The sequence below is a fragment of the Diplotaxodon limnothrissa genome, linkage group LG12 (assembly GCF_057381915.1).
Source record: "Diplotaxodon limnothrissa isolate DT_005_m linkage group LG12, D_limnothrissa_male_GT1.1, whole genome shotgun sequence".
Taxonomy (NCBI): domain Eukaryota; kingdom Metazoa; phylum Chordata; class Actinopteri; order Cichliformes; family Cichlidae; genus Diplotaxodon; species Diplotaxodon limnothrissa.
The window spans coordinates 15519636-15538540 of record NC_140607.1 but is presented as its reverse complement, the minus strand read 5'-3'; the positions used below and the strand labels follow the sequence as shown (position 1 = coordinate 15538540).

The 18905-nt window shown below is 39.2% G+C and overlaps 2 protein-coding genes across 3 annotated transcripts; both read right to left on the bottom strand.

The window, feature by feature from the left end:
- Positions 1-1950: 1950 nt before the first annotated feature.
- dbnlb (drebrin-like b) lies at positions 1951-10399 on the bottom strand. Of its 2 annotated transcripts, XM_085368067.1 has the most exons (15): positions 10278-10399; positions 8577-8632; positions 8238-8350; positions 8081-8155; positions 7615-7764; positions 6536-6613; positions 6077-6228; positions 5915-5969; positions 5696-5767; positions 5317-5440; positions 4908-5024; positions 4498-4596; positions 4233-4291; positions 4064-4151; positions 1951-3271 (listed from the first exon to the last, which is right to left on the bottom strand). In XM_085368067.1, exons 1-15 carry the CDS (start codon positions 10358-10360, stop codon positions 3135-3137), a joined length of 1458 nt encoding a protein of 485 aa, XP_085224193.1. In that variant the 5' UTR covers positions 10361-10399; the 3' UTR covers positions 1951-3134. The 2 variants fall into 2 exon arrangements, with proteins under 2 accessions (XP_085224193.1, XP_085224194.1); XM_085368068.1 differs by lacking the exon at positions 4908-5024.
- Positions 10400-13178: 2779 nt separating this feature from the next.
- ube2d4 (ubiquitin conjugating enzyme E2 D4) lies at positions 13179-17238 on the bottom strand. Its single transcript, XM_085368066.1, has 7 exons — positions 16977-17238; positions 15698-15761; positions 15588-15619; positions 15416-15493; positions 15214-15319; positions 14667-14760; positions 13179-14544 (listed from the first exon to the last, which is right to left on the bottom strand). Exons 1-7 carry the CDS (start codon positions 16998-17000, stop codon positions 14499-14501), a joined length of 444 nt encoding a protein of 147 aa, XP_085224192.1. The 5' UTR covers positions 17001-17238; the 3' UTR covers positions 13179-14498.
- Positions 17239-18905: the final 1667 nt, after the last annotated feature.

Below are 18905 nucleotides of genomic sequence, written 5' to 3'. Positions count from 1 at the left end.
TGCAGGGATTTAAGCCCGTAGGTTGTATTTTAAGGAAGTGTGAATGTTCTACTTCTTTAAAACGGTTTCTACTGACCATTGCAGAAAGATATCACGTTTAAAAATAAAATGCCAGGATATGGCAGAAACAGAATTTTCCACTAGAGATGAGTGCCCCCCCCCCCAAAAAAAAGGAAAAAAAAGTGCGTGAAAGAAAAACGGTCATCTGTCTCCTTATTACCAGTTATGAGTCAGAGTCTTGAGATTTCCTGCAACTCGGGATGCACTGGAGTGACTTTTCAACACAAGTTGTTTTTCTTATTTGAGTAATATATATATTTTGTTGCTCTTAATTTTTTTCACCTGAATCTCATTTTAAAAGTGTATTTTCCCCTTAATTTTCCTTTTGCTATGTCACACACAGCAAACCTATATAGATCTCGTGATAAAGCACCCGAGTCAAGAGATGCTGCACTTGACGTGATCCACATTTCCTCCGCATGTTTTTGATCTGTTTGAAAGGGGGATGCCCTATTCCTCCATCTGTTGCGGATAGAGTGTGACATTTCAAAATGATTAACACTTCAAATGTCAAAATAACCAAATATCTACAAACTGCCCAAATTTCAAAGGGCTTTTTTTTTCACGACTGATAGTCATGTTCTTGTTTTGGTTTTTTGAGAACACGAGCAAAGCTGCTCAAAAAACAGTGGAAGACGTGATCGTAGCCGTTAAGACAAGCTGAGAAAAAATGAACTTAGAAATATCAGGTGTGAGAAAATGTTTGCGCCCTCCCCTTGAGGATTTATAGGAAATGTATCTTAATTCCAAGTAACTGTGACAATGAATTTTGCAGAAATCTTGTGAGCTTTTGTATCTCCTGCCGCTGAAAACAAACGCACAGACCTGATGTGCAGATGAGCAAAAACATCATTCGTAAGAATGAGAAAATCCCCAGCTTTTCATTTGTGACTTTCACTGACATAAACACTGTGAGGTTGAGAGGAGGGCAGCTCAATGTAAATGAGATGGAGAGAATATTGTGATTTCAAAACACTGATTTCCTGTCTGAAGTGACTCACTATCCTGGGAACAATCTGCAGAGTGTGTAACTGGCACATAACGATTCCAGTCACGGTGACAAATGGTTATTAAGGAGGCTGCAAAAAAATCCTGCGTTTGCTTTTTTGTTTTTGTAGATTAGGGATTTAAAAAAGATCTGCACCTCTCCCCGGTTGTTTTAGGGATCGGCACGGATCTTCAGAAGTGAACTCGCAATAATTTAAAGCAGAGGTTTAAAATTTAGTTTCTAGATTGTGTAGGCGTATGTGGAACTTGTCCTGAAACTAAACTGGCTGATTAATTTCTTGACAAGCCAATATTAATTTACATTAGAAAAAAAGAGTTTCAGTTAAAATTTTGAATTTAAACAAGCTCAGACAAAATATTCATGTATTTAAAGCGAAGCAGGAGGAAGAAGCGCGCTCTTCAGACCGTTATTAAAGTGCCATCTCATTGTGGGAAGTTCTTTAACTGCATTTAAACTCAAGATACGAATGATAAAGGCTCATAAAAGGCGAGAAGATATAAGGCACTTATGTGACACATGCAACGAAGAGGCCTTGTGACAATGTGACACTGCTAAAACAACAACAGAACTGCTCTTCTCTGGAAATCAAGTTTGCAATATTATAAAGCAGGTAATTTCTTCACTTGAACACAAGATTTAACTGAAGGATGTGGGAGAAGCAAAATCTGATTTTCGTGTGAAAATGAAACCTATGCATTAGAGGTGAATTCCCCAGCTGTTGTCTCATTCCAGGAAACTGACGTTAAAGCTTGTGTATACATCTGAGTTCCTGTTACACCTCTGAAAATCCCTGAAGGTTTTCTATGTTATTTCAATGTGTTTCTAATGTACGCCTGTTTAAAAAAAATAAAAATAACAACATGACAACACAGATTGCCTATTTATTTTTATTATGAAGGACGTTTGTGCATTACAATAGACTCTGGAAAAAGAAACCTCAAACATGAAACATTGGAATGGATAAACAATGCCCTTTGCTATTTGCGATCAACTCATTTCTTTCCTTTTGTTAACTGACCTCAAAGTTCAAAAGAGCAAAACATTTTGTTCCATGATAAAAAATAGTGGTCTTGCATAAAATGTGCCGACAAGCTGCTTAAACGTGTCAATAAAATGTTATCACTGCATTAACGCCCCGTCATAATGGCACCATAATATCGTCACTTATCGTCAGACATCTATTATACACTCAGTCAACCTCAGTCCAGCGAGATCCAAATATAACAGAACAGAAATAATGCTGATTACGCCTTCTTCTTTTCAACTTCTCCCTGAAAAGTTCAATATGTTCAAATGGTGAAATGATGCGGCCCATATGAGGAAGGAATTGAAATGAAATGAAAGCAAAAACGTTTGCTCACAGTTAAAAAGGAACCACTTTATGCATTTCCTACTACAGAGCCTACCACTCAGAGCACAGCAAACAAGTTTTGTTTTTTTTAAATATGTAATTAACCACAGTCGTATCAGTAAAGGTTTCAAATTCACACAGGATGCAAATTCAGTCACATAACAATAATAATAATAAAAAATTATTCAGTCTGCCGGTACAGAAAGGCAAAAATCAAGGCAAAAGTTTATTCTGTAGCTGGTACCACCACCTTTGATTTTTTTTCTTTCCTGAAATGGAGAGGAGCAATTGCTACAAAGTAACGACGAAATTATACCTGAAATCAAACTGAAGCCACTTTGGAAGAAACGTGAAATAGAAATGCTCACAACAAAATTAAAGAGGCTGACACTGCATCACATTTACAGGACTTAATTTTGGAATGACAAAGGGAGGTGTTTGGTTGGCCTGTAGGTCTTCACAAATCCCTACACTATGCCATCACTTGCTTATAACATCAACGATTTAATGGAAATACTTTCTTGAAATCAAAAGCTTCAGGCCCGCGATGACCATTCATGTTATTTTTATCCAGGAAGTGGAGGCTCATTTGCTTCACTTCGGCCTGATATCTAGTGTGTGAGGACTGACGTTGCTGTGTGTCGTGTTTACTGCAGAGGTCCTACGGGCCTGCCGCTCCGATCGATGATCGGTGGGGAAAGCGGCGCGCCGGGCTTACATGACCTCCACGTAATTGGCCGGGAACATTCCAAAATGGCCATCTGGGCCGTAGCCTCGCCACCAGCCCTCGTCTATCATCTCAATCCCGGTAATGATGTCGTCGGGGTCGAAAGAGATCTCTGTGTCATCAGCTAAAAGAAAAGAAGTTTGGGTTTATTTTAAGAAATTTCTCAACACATACTTCAGTCAAACTTCCTAAACACTAAAACCATCAAAGGTGTCACTGAAAGTGCTCTGGCACTAAAATAAAACCCCATGATCTCAGATTTCAGGACTTTTCCTAAAATGGGTTTATTAATCATACAGTGAATTCTAGGGTGTGTGGGTAAAAAGAAAAAACACACCTCTACCTAGAAGCACCAAAAGAGTCATTGTGACCCTGATAGGCATCAGTATGAAATACACACATTTTAACATAAAGGCTGAATTAAAATGAGTCAGAGCCAGTGAGGTGCGCTTGACTTAGATAAAAGATGAATAGCTGAAGGGCTGAATAGGTTGGATATCTGGGATGTTGAGCCAGGGCAGCGTGGATGCTGCAACTTCTATTTTCATTCTCCCTAATCTTTGTTCACGTCCCCCTTTTCTGTCACTCTTTACTGTCTTTTACCCGTTTATTTTTTTTACAAAACATACTGCTACTTTTAGGGTGACTTTTCAGCGTCATTTTCAACTTAACTGAGATACTGAAGCTAACTGGAAACAACAAGCACAGCGAGATAAAGCAATTCTGAACTCTGCATTACTTAGTAGCTACTGTGTGAGAGCTGCTGATGACTGTCATGTGTAGTAGGGATAATTAGGTTTTCCACAAAAAAAATTAATATACACCCATATTCCTTCTATCAAGAATGTGTCCCATAGATAAATGGCCATGTGTTGGAATTTGGTCAAATATCTAAGAACTTTAACCCGAGACTGACCAGCTTGGTAGTCGTATAAAGCTCTCGCACAGATGCCTCTGTCTGATGTCTCCTCAGCAGTCACTTCATAGGTGTTAGTCTCCTCTGCCTAGGAGAGAACAGAGAAATTGGTTTTAATAGTGGCTGCTTATGTCTATCACTGTCCAGCCAAAGGTAAGTAAACACTCACTTGAGGAGGGTCTTCATAAACTGGCTCTGTGACGCACGAGTTAGCAGTCGGTGCTTCTTCTGGAATAGAGAGAGAACTGTAAGAATGAGTGTGTGGGGGGCCTGGGCTGTCAGCCTTACCAGCAGGTTTCAGGAACAGCCTTTTATCAAGATGCAAGTTTAGTTATTTTATCACAGCAAATCACGACAATGTGTTTATACTGAAGCAGATGGAAGGGTTGGGAAAATGATATAAAGGATAACACTGCCCGTGAAATGAACCCCACCTTGCTGCTCCTGAGGGGCTGCGTCCTGCTCATCATACTCACACCGGGACGGCCCATCATCATCATCATCATCATCATCATCATCACCACCATCAGGCTCTTATCACCCAAAACACCAGCACAGACATGCATGTGGAAGACATTCACAAGAGCACACAAGCTTAAATTCCACCACCAGGCTCAGACATAAGGGCGTTCTTGGTCTGCTTAACTTAAGGAGTATCAAAACAAGTCTTAAGAAAACAGAATGGAAGCATGACTCATGATGAAATGGCAGATTACAAGAAATGTGAAAGATGAGACACCAGAACAACGAGACACGAAGCGATTCGCTGTTGTTAAGTGTCAGTCTGACACCCAACTTGTTGTTTGTGTGTGTGTGTGCGCGTGTGTGTGTTTAAAGCTCACACCTGTGGCATGGACAGGAGAGGCAGAGCCTGCAGGTACAGGAGAAGCTTGGCGCTGAGGTGAGCTGGCTCGCTCAGATTCATACACTTGCTTAGACAGAAAGGGGCTTTGAAGACGCCCTGAGCAGAGATGCACATTGAGCCCCCAGAACCCCCCAAAAAACAAAACAAAAATTGAAGAGACAGAAAACAAAGACCAGACAGGTTGAGCAGAGGAAGAGACAGCGTTATGGCGACAGAGTTAAGTATGAACTACGAGACAACTAGACAGTCTGATGGAACATTTCAACTATGGAAAAGGACAGTGATGGGGAAATAATCACTTACAGAATTTATACCTACCACTACCTGAAAAAGATGCTGACATTCAATGATTTACATGACCAAGTCGTTGTTTACAGTGCGAAAATACCTGGCTGAGGGCTTGCAGGAGCAGCAGGAGGTACATCTGAGTCACTGGGAGTTATTCCTCTCTCTCTCTGCTTGAACATTTCTCTGGGGTTCACAGCACGCTGAGAGATGAGAGAAGCAGCCTCCTGAGAGGAAGAAAACCAATAATATGTACAAAAAGCATTAGACCGAGGTCGTCGGTAATGTGGTGGAAAGCGTTTGTCAAACGACACAAAAATAACAAATCAATCTGAAGATTGACGTCATACGAGACAGAAGCTGGAAGAGAGGTGCGTTCCCCTGAGCATCAAAGGGCTTACACTGGATTAGAGATTTTGATTTAGGCAAAAGAAAAGAGTAAATTAGCCAGAAGAAGAGCACTTGGGTGAAGGGGAACTCACATTGGCCTTCTCCACAGATTCACCTCTCTTGACTGCTCTCGTCTGGGCTGCCTGGTTCTCCTCCTGCTCCTCCTGATAATGTTAATATCAATATTGGCACTGCTGACTTTGCTACCTTCCTGACTTGCGTTTAGAAGGTGTAAGCACCACCAAAAAGTACTCAAAAATGAACACGGTTAATTAAATGTAGTCGTGTCAGTGGCCCAGTGAGGCACTCACCCAACGGGGTTTTTCCTGCTCTCTACTCTCAGCTTCCTGCTGCTGCTGGTACTTCCTAATTAATAATGAGAAAACAGAGAAAATGTAATTTGAACCTTTGTTTAAAAAAGAAAAGATAAAAAGAAACAATTGCAAACTGGCCTCATTATTAGACAAGCCTACTTTTGTTGGTCAATTTGAGAGGACCTCTCCTTGTCCCTTTTTTCCCTCATCGCTGCCTCCTTGGCCTCTCTGTCTTTCCTCTCCCTTTCCAGGTGCTTGCGCTCCTCCTCTGCCTTGCGCCGCTCCTCCAGTCGACGCTTCTCCTCTTCTTTCTAAAAGCCAATCACAGCAACAAGGTCAAACGTCACAGTCGTTGAAAAGCTTGATTTTACAATGATTAACAAAAGAAAACTGCTGGGAAATTAGCACCACCAAAAAGTTGTAACTAAGCGGTTACTCATCACAGTTACATTTGTGATGGAAAAGGCTATGTGCCATGTATTTTTTATAGAGTGAAAAATACATGGCACTAAGGAGCTTAACAGAAAAGGCAGGATGTGTAATATGTTAAAATATTTGAGGCATTTCTTGCATTTTCACAGAGATAAGAGACAAGTACATATTGTTTAATGAGTGTACCTCTGCCTGGGCCCAGAAGTTGTCTTTGTTGGTCTTTCTGATTTCTGACATGGCGTTGGTTTTCTGGTAGACTGAGCCCTGTATGACAAGGAAACAAACATCGATATGCCGTCCAGTGTTGGCAGAATTGCCAGACTAAATTAAAATACAAAAAAAGTATTTTATTTCACAGGTTACTTGTGGACAAACTTCATAAACACATCATATATGACACAAAATCTAAAAATCTGCTCAGCTTTTAATCAGTGCTGTGTCATCACTTTCTCATCATTCCCAACACAGAGCGCAGTGGAAAGGGCGAGACTGTACGCTGCTGACACCGGCGGTCAGCAGCACACAGCAGCTGAAATGCAGAATGAGGCCAGGATGTGACAGGATGTGACAGGATGCATGAAGGCCTGGCTCGCCTTTCCTCAATATGAAGCTACTTTCACATCACATTAACAAGGCTAACTGATAAACCAAAAAAAAAAAAAAAAAAATCTGATACATCAAAGAGCGCTGAAGAAAATCAGAACAGAGGATGACTCATTTTATAATATGTGCACAAGTGACCAAGAACAATGTTGCCTTTGTTTATTTTCTGTGTGAACATGACTGCATTTCCACACCAGGGTGGCTTGAATACACTCTTCCTTCTGCATTCTCACTTGGCACACACGCACTGTGCAAAAACAGTGAGAGATCTCACACAATCACTGCATGGCACATTTTCAATATAATGCAGATTGAGTTCACCGTGAAAATGCTCATACAGCAGTACAAGTGCCAATATTTGGATGTCTGGATCAGCAGCTTCATTTCTGTGACTGTTTATGACTGAATGCAGATGTTTGGGCAGGGAAATGATGCTGAAACATGTGTGCAGAGGTAGACTGTGATTTGTAAAAGGAATAATGACTATTTTTAATATGGATCCAATTAACTCTTATAAATCAGATTGCAGATGACCATTAAACAACAAAAAAAAAAAAAAAAACATTTAAGATGTGTGCATGATCTGAGATAAAGGAGTCTAGTTAAGATCTAGTTCACTGCTTATCTTGTTCTATTGTTGACAGGCAAGTGGAAGTGCATACCACGGGACCCTGCGGACCGCTGTCCTGGAAGCGGCTGGAAGCTTCTTTGTGGAAGCTGTAGTTGGCTCCTGAGGCTTTAGCCACCTTTTGCATAATCGACTCGGGCTCCACATCCTCCTCTGCTCTAGCATTTATTGTGACATGGGCCCCCTGAAACAGCAAAGAAGAACAGTTCCTTTTAAAACACAAAGGAGGACACCCTTCTAGTTTCATCTTGGTTCCGACACACAAACCAGCCACAGCAATGAACTCCTTGCAAGTGTGGCATTAATAACACTGACATCATTCCAGCAAAGCTATTACATTAATGACAATTCTAGGAGCAGGAATGTGTATCCATTTACTGAATGTCATGCGGTAAAGTCAGCATTAAGGTGCATGCAGTTAGGCCTCCTCTGCAAACACAAGCAGACAGCAGTACAAATTCCAATGTGTATTTGAACTAGACTCAAAGGTTTCACACTACCTTCAGAAAATTGGACATGGCACTGACATGATTTGCACATATTCCCTTCCTGGCATCCTTAACTCCCTCTCCAGTCTGAAATGCAACAACATTTAGAGGGTTAGTGACCATAACAGAGACGGCAAACACATGTTTAATAGCTGAGTGTCGCTCTGACCCAGTTGATGAGGACATATTTGGGCAGGCCGGAATTTGGATCCTGGACCCGGCAGAAAGCATACATCACTTTTCCACTGTTGAGTTCTTCAACCAGCTCTTCCAGTCCTCCATCTGATGCATAAACATCGTGGAAAAGTCAAATGGTTATTGTGGTTCATTGTGTAACTGTTGGCATTTTTTCCCCATTGCAAATCATGGGGTGAGAAAGCAGAGGCAAGCAGTCCTTTTGTGCTGATATTCCAGTACCGCTATGCTGACGGTGGCATTCCTGCACACATTTGCTAATATCGTGTCGAGATCATAAAAACTTGATTAAAATATCCACATGGTTACTCACCCCCTTTTTCTGCCAGTCGGATGTCATCGCTGTTTCCCTCATAGGTGAACAAGGCCCTGTATAAAGCACCAGATTACACCTAATTACACCACTGGCTGAAAACAGATCCCACAGACAGAAAAGTGGATACGCATCATTTCACAGTAAACAAGAGTTGTTTTGCAAACCTATTCAAAGTATCACTTAAGCCCCATTTACACACGATACAGGGGAAACAGGTGTAGTGTAAACACTGCTGCAGTTTCTAACCCTCATTTCTAGCAGCCTTTTGAGTAATCTTTACAGGCCGCAGGCCCAAGAAGAAAAGTTCCACTGAAATTTCTTTGCTGTGAAAATCCTAGTAAAAATAAAGACTAGCAGACCTAAACAAACAAGCTTTAGTTAATACATAGCTCCATTTTCTGTGTGTAAATACATTAATAATGGAGGCATTTGAAGAAGCCTTTCATAGAGTCTGGTTTTTCGTGTCGGGGTCAGTCTAAACGAGTTTTTGTGGGTTATTTGTATGCAACAAAATATTTATTTAGGTGATGAATAGCAGGGGAGTTCCACATGAAGTTAACAGAGATTTGGCTGATATGAACTCATAACTGCGTCAGTTTTTAGTAAGTTGTAGGTAGGTGTATGGTGTAATTCAGGGACGTGTTGTGACATTCTTATTTCACTTGGCTTGGAGATCTCCTTCCAGAGACAACCCAGGATGCATTTATGATTTACTACACAGATGAACTGATCTGTTCCTCCACAGAATTCATAAAAAGCAGCCACATGTTATAATGCTAATTATAGCTCAACACAGGCTGCTCATTTAAGCCCAACAATAACGCTTACAAAGTAAAAATCCAGTGTGCTGTGGCTTTTAAAGGGCATTTGCTTGTTATCAGGACACAGCACGTAGCAGTTCATATCAGAGGAACTTGCTCACTCCGAAAGATCACTTCTTTATTCTACATTTACTTAATCCTGTTAGCAGCACCATTTAAAAAAAAAAAAAAAAAGCAAATTGCTGAGCTGGTAGGCGGTGGCTGTCGACTGCTTAAAATGAGGGAAGAAAGGCAAACATTGGTTTGATGAGAGACATTTTCAGAGTCCACACAGAGCCAGTAGTCCTCTCTCTGAACACGTCCTCTCGGGGATTATCTAATTCGGGTCATCATTAAACACGGCGGCTGAACTTCAACAGGTTTAAATTTCAAACCACAAACACTTTCTGTAACGTTGGGTAAAACAAAGAGGAAGTTCTAGTATCACTTACTGGTTATAAATTACTTCTGATATGTTACCAGGAAGTGGGCAAGGACGCTAGCGACTTACCTCACGCCCTTTCATGATTTCATTTAATTTGAGCTAAAAATACAGTCAGAGCATCTTAGTTGGCTCAGTATAGCCGTCAACTGACAACACTGTAACTAGCTATCTCGTTAGCACATCTTTAAGGTTATTAATCAACAGATCACCAATAAATGTCAGAAACTAAACTCCTACATTATACAAAGATGACTCTTAATAAACGTTATCGGTTATATAAAAACTACAAACTCTAATGTGGTTCCCAAACTACCATTATTTCTAGGTAACTGGCTAAGTTTATTTTACGATAGGTTAAGTTACTTGTCGACTCGCTCAAAGCTAGCCAACAATGTAGCTAACAACCTCCCTCGTACAAACAGCTAATACTGCTATGAAAATGTTTCTCCTTACCAGTTGGTATTGGATTTTTCATCTACCACTTCTTTATATGCAGCTGTTAATGCAGGGCCATTTTTGCTGAGGTTAACTGCCATCGTTATTCTGAGTACAGCTAGCCAGCTAGCTACCGGGATGCGCCCTTCCTATTGGGAGGAGTGGCAATGATGCTGCTGACTTTCAGCCGGAGGAGGGGGGGCTAGTTTAGCCTAGAGGCTAGATGTCAGCCATGGTAATGATAACAGTGTGGCGTGACGCTGCCGATTTGGGGGTGTTGTGTGCGTTGTTTCTAATAATTTACCGGGTCGACTATAATTAGTTGCAGCGATGTTTCCGAAAAATCATGATGCAAATATCAAAGGTTTAGTGAGATCAGACGAAACTGACCTTTACGCAATCACTGCTGTCTGCACCGCAAAAATCTCCCATAATGTTACGTATCAAACGTCCACAGGACCAGTAAAGGCCTCACCTTTTACTGGGAACTCATTGAAATAAATTAGAAATTCAAAATTTTAACCCTACAGTTATTAGAGCATATTACATGATTATTTTTTTTAACTTGTGTAACTTTAAAACAAACAAACCAACAAAAAAAAAATGGTGCAAAATATATGGTTTCTCTCCCGTTTAAGATATACATTTCCCCCAAAAGTGTCTATATAGGAAGTATAGGAAACAACTATAGGGATCAAATGTAAAGGAAAATTATGAACATTTGTCTTGATTCACACTGGGAATTTTGATAAATATATCACACAGGCATCTGCTTCTCAATACCTGGCAAAGCTGCTGTAATATGGTGATAATGTGCTTAAAGTTAATTCACTGAACTGTGCATGTGCCCACACCCTAAACTAGGTTGTGATACTCTATGGCAGGGTTACTTGATGTTCTGGCATCCACAAAAGAGCCGAGTAGACAGCTCCAAAAGAAAAGTAAGACACATTTTAGTCAATATCCAACCACAGTGGAAGGAATCGTAACAGTGAATAAATTTTAGCAGTAATAGGACTCACAGTAAAAATAAACACCAGTGTATGTAATTTAGGTATAATAAAACCCGCTTTAAGGCCCTAAAACAAACCAGATCACACATTTCTCTATTTCTACCCTGAAAATGTCTTCATAGCAACATTTAAAGGACTGAGACATGAATCACTGCTGTGACTATAGTACATATTTCTCTCTCTCTCTCCAGAGATGAACCTAAACTTTTATTATAAAATAAAGGAACCATTTACCATTTGTCTTTAAGAAGTATTTTTTTAAAAAAATGTCTGCAAAATGTTAATTGAATGTCTTTTAATGTCAAGTCAATGCCAACTCAAAAAAAAAAAAATCATAAATACCCAATTTAAAATCCCCCGTGATGAGGAACAAATGCAAACAGGTGCTGCAGTGGTTGCCAAAAGCATTGTAAATGAGTCAGAGAGCACTCTGCTGGACAAGCTGTGAGGTGACACCATTTCTAAATGACCCCAAACATATTTTTTCTGATTATGTTGGGTACAGAAACATTGTGTGATACGCTGAGAAATCAGTCAGGCTCTCCATGAAATGACTGCAAACAACAACAAATCAAGATGAACTTTATTCATGTTATAACAAGGTCATAATTATCTTGTGTAGGTTACGCGAAGACGTGACTGTTCATGATGGCAGTTCAAGCACACATATATTCCAGATTTTAAGATGCGTGAAGGCTGGTCCTGCATTCAGTAAAAGCTAAGCTGATTTTTTTTTTTCTTTAAACAAAACATTGAACTCTTTATGCAGGCTTCCAGTTCTACTGATATAATGAATCACCCATTTTGGGAATACAGCCCTGATAGCAAATTTACAGTTTATATGACACATTCTCTCTCTCTCCATATATATATATATATATATATATATATATATATATATATATATATATATATATATATATATATATATATATATATATATATATATATATATATATATATATATACATACATACACACACACACACAAAAATGAGGGTTAAGGAGGGTTAAGGCTAAACTTTTAGTCAGAGGTGTTAGGCAGATGAAATTCAACGAAATCCCTGATATTCTGCAAAATGGCTGAGAAGGATCACCAGAGTGCAAAGCATGCCAAGCTGCCTATATGAAACCGTAATGAACACGTGGGTTAAAGGAAGTCAATGTAGCATTACTCATATTATGAACTGAGGCTCTTGCTGAATAGTTGGAAGATACCCAGCTTTCTAATAAATAAATAGCTAGATGAATAAACACCAATGCACACAAAGACTGGACTTGTAGTATTACAGCGGAGGTGTCGGAGCATTCGGTGGGTACATTTTCAAAACATTTTAGTATATACGGTATACTTTTAGGACAACTTGTTTTGACATGTTTTTATTTTTACAGTAGAATATTAAAAATCTATAGTCAGCATCTAAACAATGGTGTTAATTCTACAATCAAAGCTTCTTAAATAATCATGCTTAGCTATTTACCTTTCTGTATGAATCTATTAAATAATAGCTCAATAGCAGAAATTTCTTGCTCCTAATATCCAATAATTCCCTTTATACTGGCAGCGTCGACGCACTGAATTGTGATTTTTGACAACTTTTCCAACTACTTTGTCCAACAGTTACAATGGATTATCTTACTATTACATTATGACACATCAAAATCGTGCTCAATATTCATGACACAAATGAGAAAAAAAAATCTAAACAAAACAAAAAAAAACCACACTTTCAAAGATACAATTTAAAAAGAAGAAAAAAGCCAAACATTATACCCTAAAAAAAAAAAAAAGAAAAAAAAAAAGGAAAAAGTTTACTGTCAGTGTTGCTTATTAATGGAGGGAAAAAAAAAAAAAAAAAAAAAAAAAAAAGCAGAACAATGATGAAAATGAACATAAATCCTGATATTTAAAGCATACCAAACTGTAATGTTATGACTGTAAGTGACACAGAGCTGCAAAACATCAAGTCTGTTCAAAAACAGCATCATTTGCAAGCTGTTCACAACCACACAACCAGTCGCTTTAAAAACACTGAAATAAGTGGAGAGAAATAATGAGAGTAACAGTATGTTTCGGACAGCATATATTTCTGTGCAGCACAGACCCATTGTGGTATGTCTTTGATCACACTGCAGTAAGTTGCAGTCAGTGATGGGTCGTTATTTGAACAGAACCGCAAAATTAGGCAAGTGCTATTTTTAGAAGTCGGACTGTGTTAACCCTGATCATTTTTCTCACCATGGGTCACCGCATGTAAAAGGCTGATGATCTTCTTAAAGATACCTGAGTAACTGTACTGAGGAAGTGGCGCACAGCTATGACTGCACGACAAAGAGTAGCCACATTCATAGCTACACAGCATAACATGTTAAACAGCAGTAGTTTTTGAGCACTATGGACACCAGCCGTCATTTATTATTCAAGACAGAAGAACGATGGCATGTGTGAGAAAGATGGAGGTGGACGTTAACCTACCCGCTAACTTATAAACAGCAGCTCCCCAGTGTTTTCAAAACAACTCAATACTGTTACAACTCCAATTGCAGCGGATGATGGAGACAAATCCTTCTTAACACCTTTCACATTGTTTCAGGGCAGAGACAGTTACGTGCCAACAGATCAGCTGCTGGTAATGGCACTGCACACTTTTGTGTTCAACAGGAAACATTCTGTCTAAATTGCACATCAACATAACACAGAAAGGCCACCAGAAAACATGAAATACAGTAACAAGACATCCAGTGGGGTGCAGATAGTACCTCTGAAATGAAGGGAGAAATAATCTCCTAAATCAAACATTTTGTTTCTGAGTAGCACAACGATATGACTCAATGATGGTAAAAATGATGCTTATAGAAAGCAACAATTATAATGATCATCACAATAGCAAGAGTAACAGTTTAAAGTCTGAGTACGGTGGTAGGGATTGTAAAGAGTTTTCTGGTATTCCATGTGGGAGTGCTTTAAGGAGTCCATTAGGTCCTGCTCAGCAGATCCATACAAGTCATGAAGCAGAGCACACTGTATCAGCTCAACACACACAAAGCCAAGTGGCACTGTACCTCATAGTACCGCTTCCTTCTCCAAAAAGTGGGCTGTTGTTTAGTTTACCCCCCTCCCCCAAAGTCCCCCAACTACTTTGATGCTCATTTACTTCAAGTTACAAATCATCTGTGTTTCTTTTGTTCTTGTAGTTCTGATCTCGTTCTGATCTCCTTGGTGTTCTCACATTGCATACTTCTGTGTCCATTCTCTTGCTAGTTTGTTGTACCTGTAAAACACATGCAATGTGAAAAGTTTAACTTAACCTCAAACTCAGAAGTTAATCTTGCAGCATGAGTGTACCTGGCTGTGAGCTCAACTGTGGCAAAAGCAGTCATGTTTTACACTTACTTTTCCCTGTCAGCCTTGTACGTGTGGGCGATCTCTGGTACCAGCGGATCATCTGGGTTTGGATCGCACAGAAGAGAGCAGATGGACAATAATACTGTGGAAGAAAGAATCAAAGTTAAAAATCTTTGAGAGGGGATTTATTATAGACATAACTGTGTTCTACTCCTACCATCAGCACAGCAAGATGTCATTTTAACTTCTTAAATAATCAAAATCACATCTAGAAGCACTCCAATCATTTCATATGTGCCATTACAAATAAGTTCAATAATAATTTGTTAATCAATCACTACATCGACGCACTAGCCCAAAATTAGCAGATGAATTGGACCCATCTACAGTACAATCCAAAGAAACGGAAGGTATAATTTTACGTAGAGTGTAATTTTATGTTATGGCTTTGGCATCATTTCAATTCTCTCAACAAGCAGGCAACAATCTGTTTATCATAAATCTGTTGGCTAAATCTTTTTTTCCCCAAACACTTTTTGGCTCATGTACTGGGTATATGTACACCCACACCACACATTTTAATTTATTTTTTTACCTTTCGAAACTGTAAGTGCAGGTGACCACTGTGACCTCAGAATGTCCAGACAAATACTTCCATTGCTGTTGATATTTGGGTGGTAAATTTTTGTTGTGAATGCAACCTGTTCCAAAACATAGAAAAAAAATGATGTAAGGCCAATTATATGACAGAATAAATTTAAAAAATAAGAAGCATTGTGCCTCACTGTTTTACTCACTTTTGGTGGTTTAAAGGGGTAATCCGTTGGGAAGTGAATGGTGAGGAAGAACACTCCACTCTGATATGGACTGTCACTCTGTTTAAATAGGAAGAGAAATAAAGTAAGGGGTCATGATTTTCATTTATAAGCGCACTTTAACTGTATTGGGTGTGATAAGTGTTTCACTTACTGGACCCATTATTGTTGCCTGCCAATGAAACACTGAGAGGAGGAAAAACAAAATTATGTAAATCACACATAAATCTTCAAAGATTACTCAACAACTGTTAAACTACTTACAATCCTCTCCAACTGGTCCAGCAGAGCACTGGGCAGGAGGATCCCTCTGCAGGTCCGACAGTTCCTAAAAGTCAGGGTAATTACAAAGTGAATCAGAACGTTTGAAGTTCAAAGAAAACACAAATTAACTCTTGATGTGATGCTATCACAATCCATGTACCAGCATACTGGCACCATCAACAGTTCTTGATAGACTACACAACAGTCTACAAAACACTGCAGTCTCTGTGTACATAAATAAGAGATGAATTCAATCGTTAAGCATAACCTGGAGGTCTTATGAGCCACTAACGCTGGTAAGTGAAACTGGTGTGGGAACGCTTTTAGAGTGCCTGCACTCTAAAAGGAACAATATTATAACACAAGATGCTGCACTGCAATATAATGTCATAAATATTTTGTCCCACCCATATGTTCCATCTGACAGGCTGTTTTATATAGAAATAACACATCTGTAGCAGGAGAAAATAGGCCAAAACTGAAGCCTCATCAGTAGTTTGATGAACTACATACCCACGGATTAAAAACATTTATTTTAAATTAAAATCTAATTCTCCTCCCCCCCAAGAGGCATGCTGTGATATGTAATTAACTCAAATCAAAGCTTGGTTGAACACAGAAAGATATTCAGCAGATATTCAAACAGAAATAAGGCCCGTTATTAAACATCTCTTGAATGAAAGCCTATCTATTCTGTTATATAAATATACACAGTGCCCTGCTCCAGTGCCCCATTTGCAATTCCATATATGGCAACACTGACACTAGGGTTCAATTTTGGCAACCAACAAGCAGCTGTCATTCAGCAACATCATCAGCGACAGTTACTGATACAACGATAAAGACAACTGTCCGCCCACTGATTTATCAACAGGTCATCTACATACCCAACAATAATAAAAACAAAGAGCACACACTCAATAATGTCAAAGCCGAGCTTTACGTTGCACTGTGAAACACAACTAGAAACACTAACAAGAGTGCTTAGTAACCTTTCAGGAGAAAAAGGCATAATTTCACACAAAGAAACATTTAAAATAAACAGCGTGTTTGTTAACTGCGACCGTTACTGTAGCAGTGCACCAATGGGGCCACCGGTGGGTTAGCCATTCTTTGTCTATAAATTATTTTAAACAGGAGCAGAAAAATCAAGCTAGCACTGCTAATTCGACCCAAAGAAAAGTTTAGACACAGGCAACATCGTTACAGAGGGGACTCAAGCTTAAAAAATGTATATATTGAAGATATGGCTAGCACTTGTAAGCAAATATACACTCACCTTCTGAATTCTTTTCAACGCCATTGCTTCAATGGCTATGCTAGGTAGCCTGTCAGCTAACAGTTAGCACTTCACACATAAAATTTGGCTTCTGAGGCCGCGTACTTTCAAATCTCAGTGTGCGTATAAACGACAAATGCCGTCTAAGTCTGAACGTTTGGTTTCTAGTATAAGCAATGTGACCAACAATGAGTTATATGTTGATCTTTCTTAGGAACAACTGAGCTATTTTGCTGCTGTCTCCTTCTCATTACTGCTCTTCTTTGGGTGCCTGGCAGCCAGTTTAAATATCGCGAGACTTTACTTAAAATTCACGAATTGACCGACCTACAACTTCCATTGTTGTAGTTCAAACTGTAATTTAACCAGTTTCGAGTCACGATAAAAGTAAAAAATCTGTATAAATAAAAAAGAAAACTAGAGAAAGAAATCTGATTTCGATTTGTTTAAAAACAAAAACTATTAAATTAACGTATTTACTTTTTTGTTTTAAAAATGTATTCATATTTTAATGATTTCATGATTTTTGCTTGCTTGTTTGTTTTAAAAGCACCCAGACAAAATGAAGCGTGATCCCTCAATGCGCATCCTTCAAGTTTAAATAGACAGACAGTGGCAAGCGACATGTCTTCAAGCATTATTACACACAAAGGCTTCAACAATAATTGAGCAGAGGTGTCCACAAGATGTCACTGTTTGAAAACAGCTAATGCACAAGGAAACCACATGGTCAGAATAGATTATGCTGTTCAACTTTTACTTTAAATAGTTTTTCGGGGTTTAAAGCACAATTTTTCTAACCAAACACTGCACTTCCCAGAATCAAAGGATTGTATTTTACAATGTTGTTTCAAATTATTTATTTCAAGTGCATAACAATCGATGAGTAAAGTACAATGAGGTCAAACACGTCTATTATTTACACGCACATAAAGAATAGAGAAAAAGACTAAAGAATTGTTCATTCAATACCCAATCACTGTAAAGTCATATTCATTTGAGTCAGCTGCATGCTCCAGTTTCTGCATGGCCTTGTCTTGCAAAGCCTCATGAGCTTCTCTTTATATGTCTTAAACAAGAGTGAAAAAAGAGCTCTCATTATTTTAGTGAGTATGCATGAATGGCTCGCAGTGTTCATTCTTCTTAAATGGCTGATTCAGTGTCAGGTTGAGGATCCTATCGTCAATGTGACACTGAGAGGGACCATTTTCCTTTGGAAAACTGAAGATTCCTTCAGATAATATCTTATTGTTTGCTCATCTCTGTGCTCTCAATGACCTGCCTGTCCTCGGGGCTTGCCTGTAATCAGATTCAGCAAGCAGCAGAGGTAGCTGAAGTTTTGAGTCTTGTGCAGCAGGGGCCTGAGTTTGTCTTCTTGGAGAGGCTGTTTATCAGCATGAGGTTTTCAGACAAAGCCAAGCCTACACTGTTGGCTTAAGGCCTCAGTTCACAGAGCTCGCCTTGCTGTACAGTTTCCTGTGAAATCTCAAATCACAATGATTTGTTTGCTACTGTGTCCTTCAAATCTATAGGGATTTTGTAGTTGACATAGGGATAAGTGCAATTAAAGGGGGTGGAGGGGATGCTTAGGGGATGAAGGCAATAAGTAAAATGTCTCTGTTTCAATAAGGTAACAGATCATTGACCTGTATGGGGAATTTCCCACCTATACCCAGAGGTTGAGTTTTTAGTTACATGACCGGTGCCCCAAGTTCCAGTGATGTATGACTCAAAGTGTGAATGTGTCAGAACTGGGATGATATGGGTGGGGGTAGGAGCTTAGCTGACCTGTCTCATGTGGGATATAGCCTATAGTGCTGTTATTTGAAACCACGGGCTCAGCAGACTCCAGTGATCTGTCTTTTTGGTCACATGAATCATCATTAGTCGAAGTTCAATTATATAACAGAAAGCATTCCACTTATTTTA

Bases quoted from the DNA above. Each gene is read 5' to 3' on its own strand.
- dbnlb (XM_085368067.1), bottom strand. From the start codon at position 10,360: ATGGCAGTTAACCTCAGCAAAAATGGCCCTGCATTAACAGCTGCATAT. The intron at 8,156-8,237 runs GTCAGAGCGACA...GTTGCATTTCAG, and splicing joins AATATGTCCTCATCAACTGG to ACTGGAGAGGGAGTTAAGGA. The intron at 5,768-5,914 runs GTGAGTGCCTCA...TAACATTATCAG, and splicing joins AGCAGGAAAAACCCCGTTGG to GAGGAGCAGGAGGAGAACCA.
- ube2d4 (XM_085368066.1), bottom strand. From the start codon at position 17,000: ATGGCGTTGAAAAGAATTCAGAAG. The intron at 15,494-15,587 runs GTAAGTGAAACA...CTATTTAAACAG, and splicing joins AGGCAACAATAATGGGTCCA to AGTGACAGTCCATATCAGAG. The intron at 14,761-15,213 runs GTAAAAAAATAA...TTTCTTCCACAG, and splicing joins TGCACTTACAGTTTCGAAAG to TATTATTGTCCATCTGCTCT.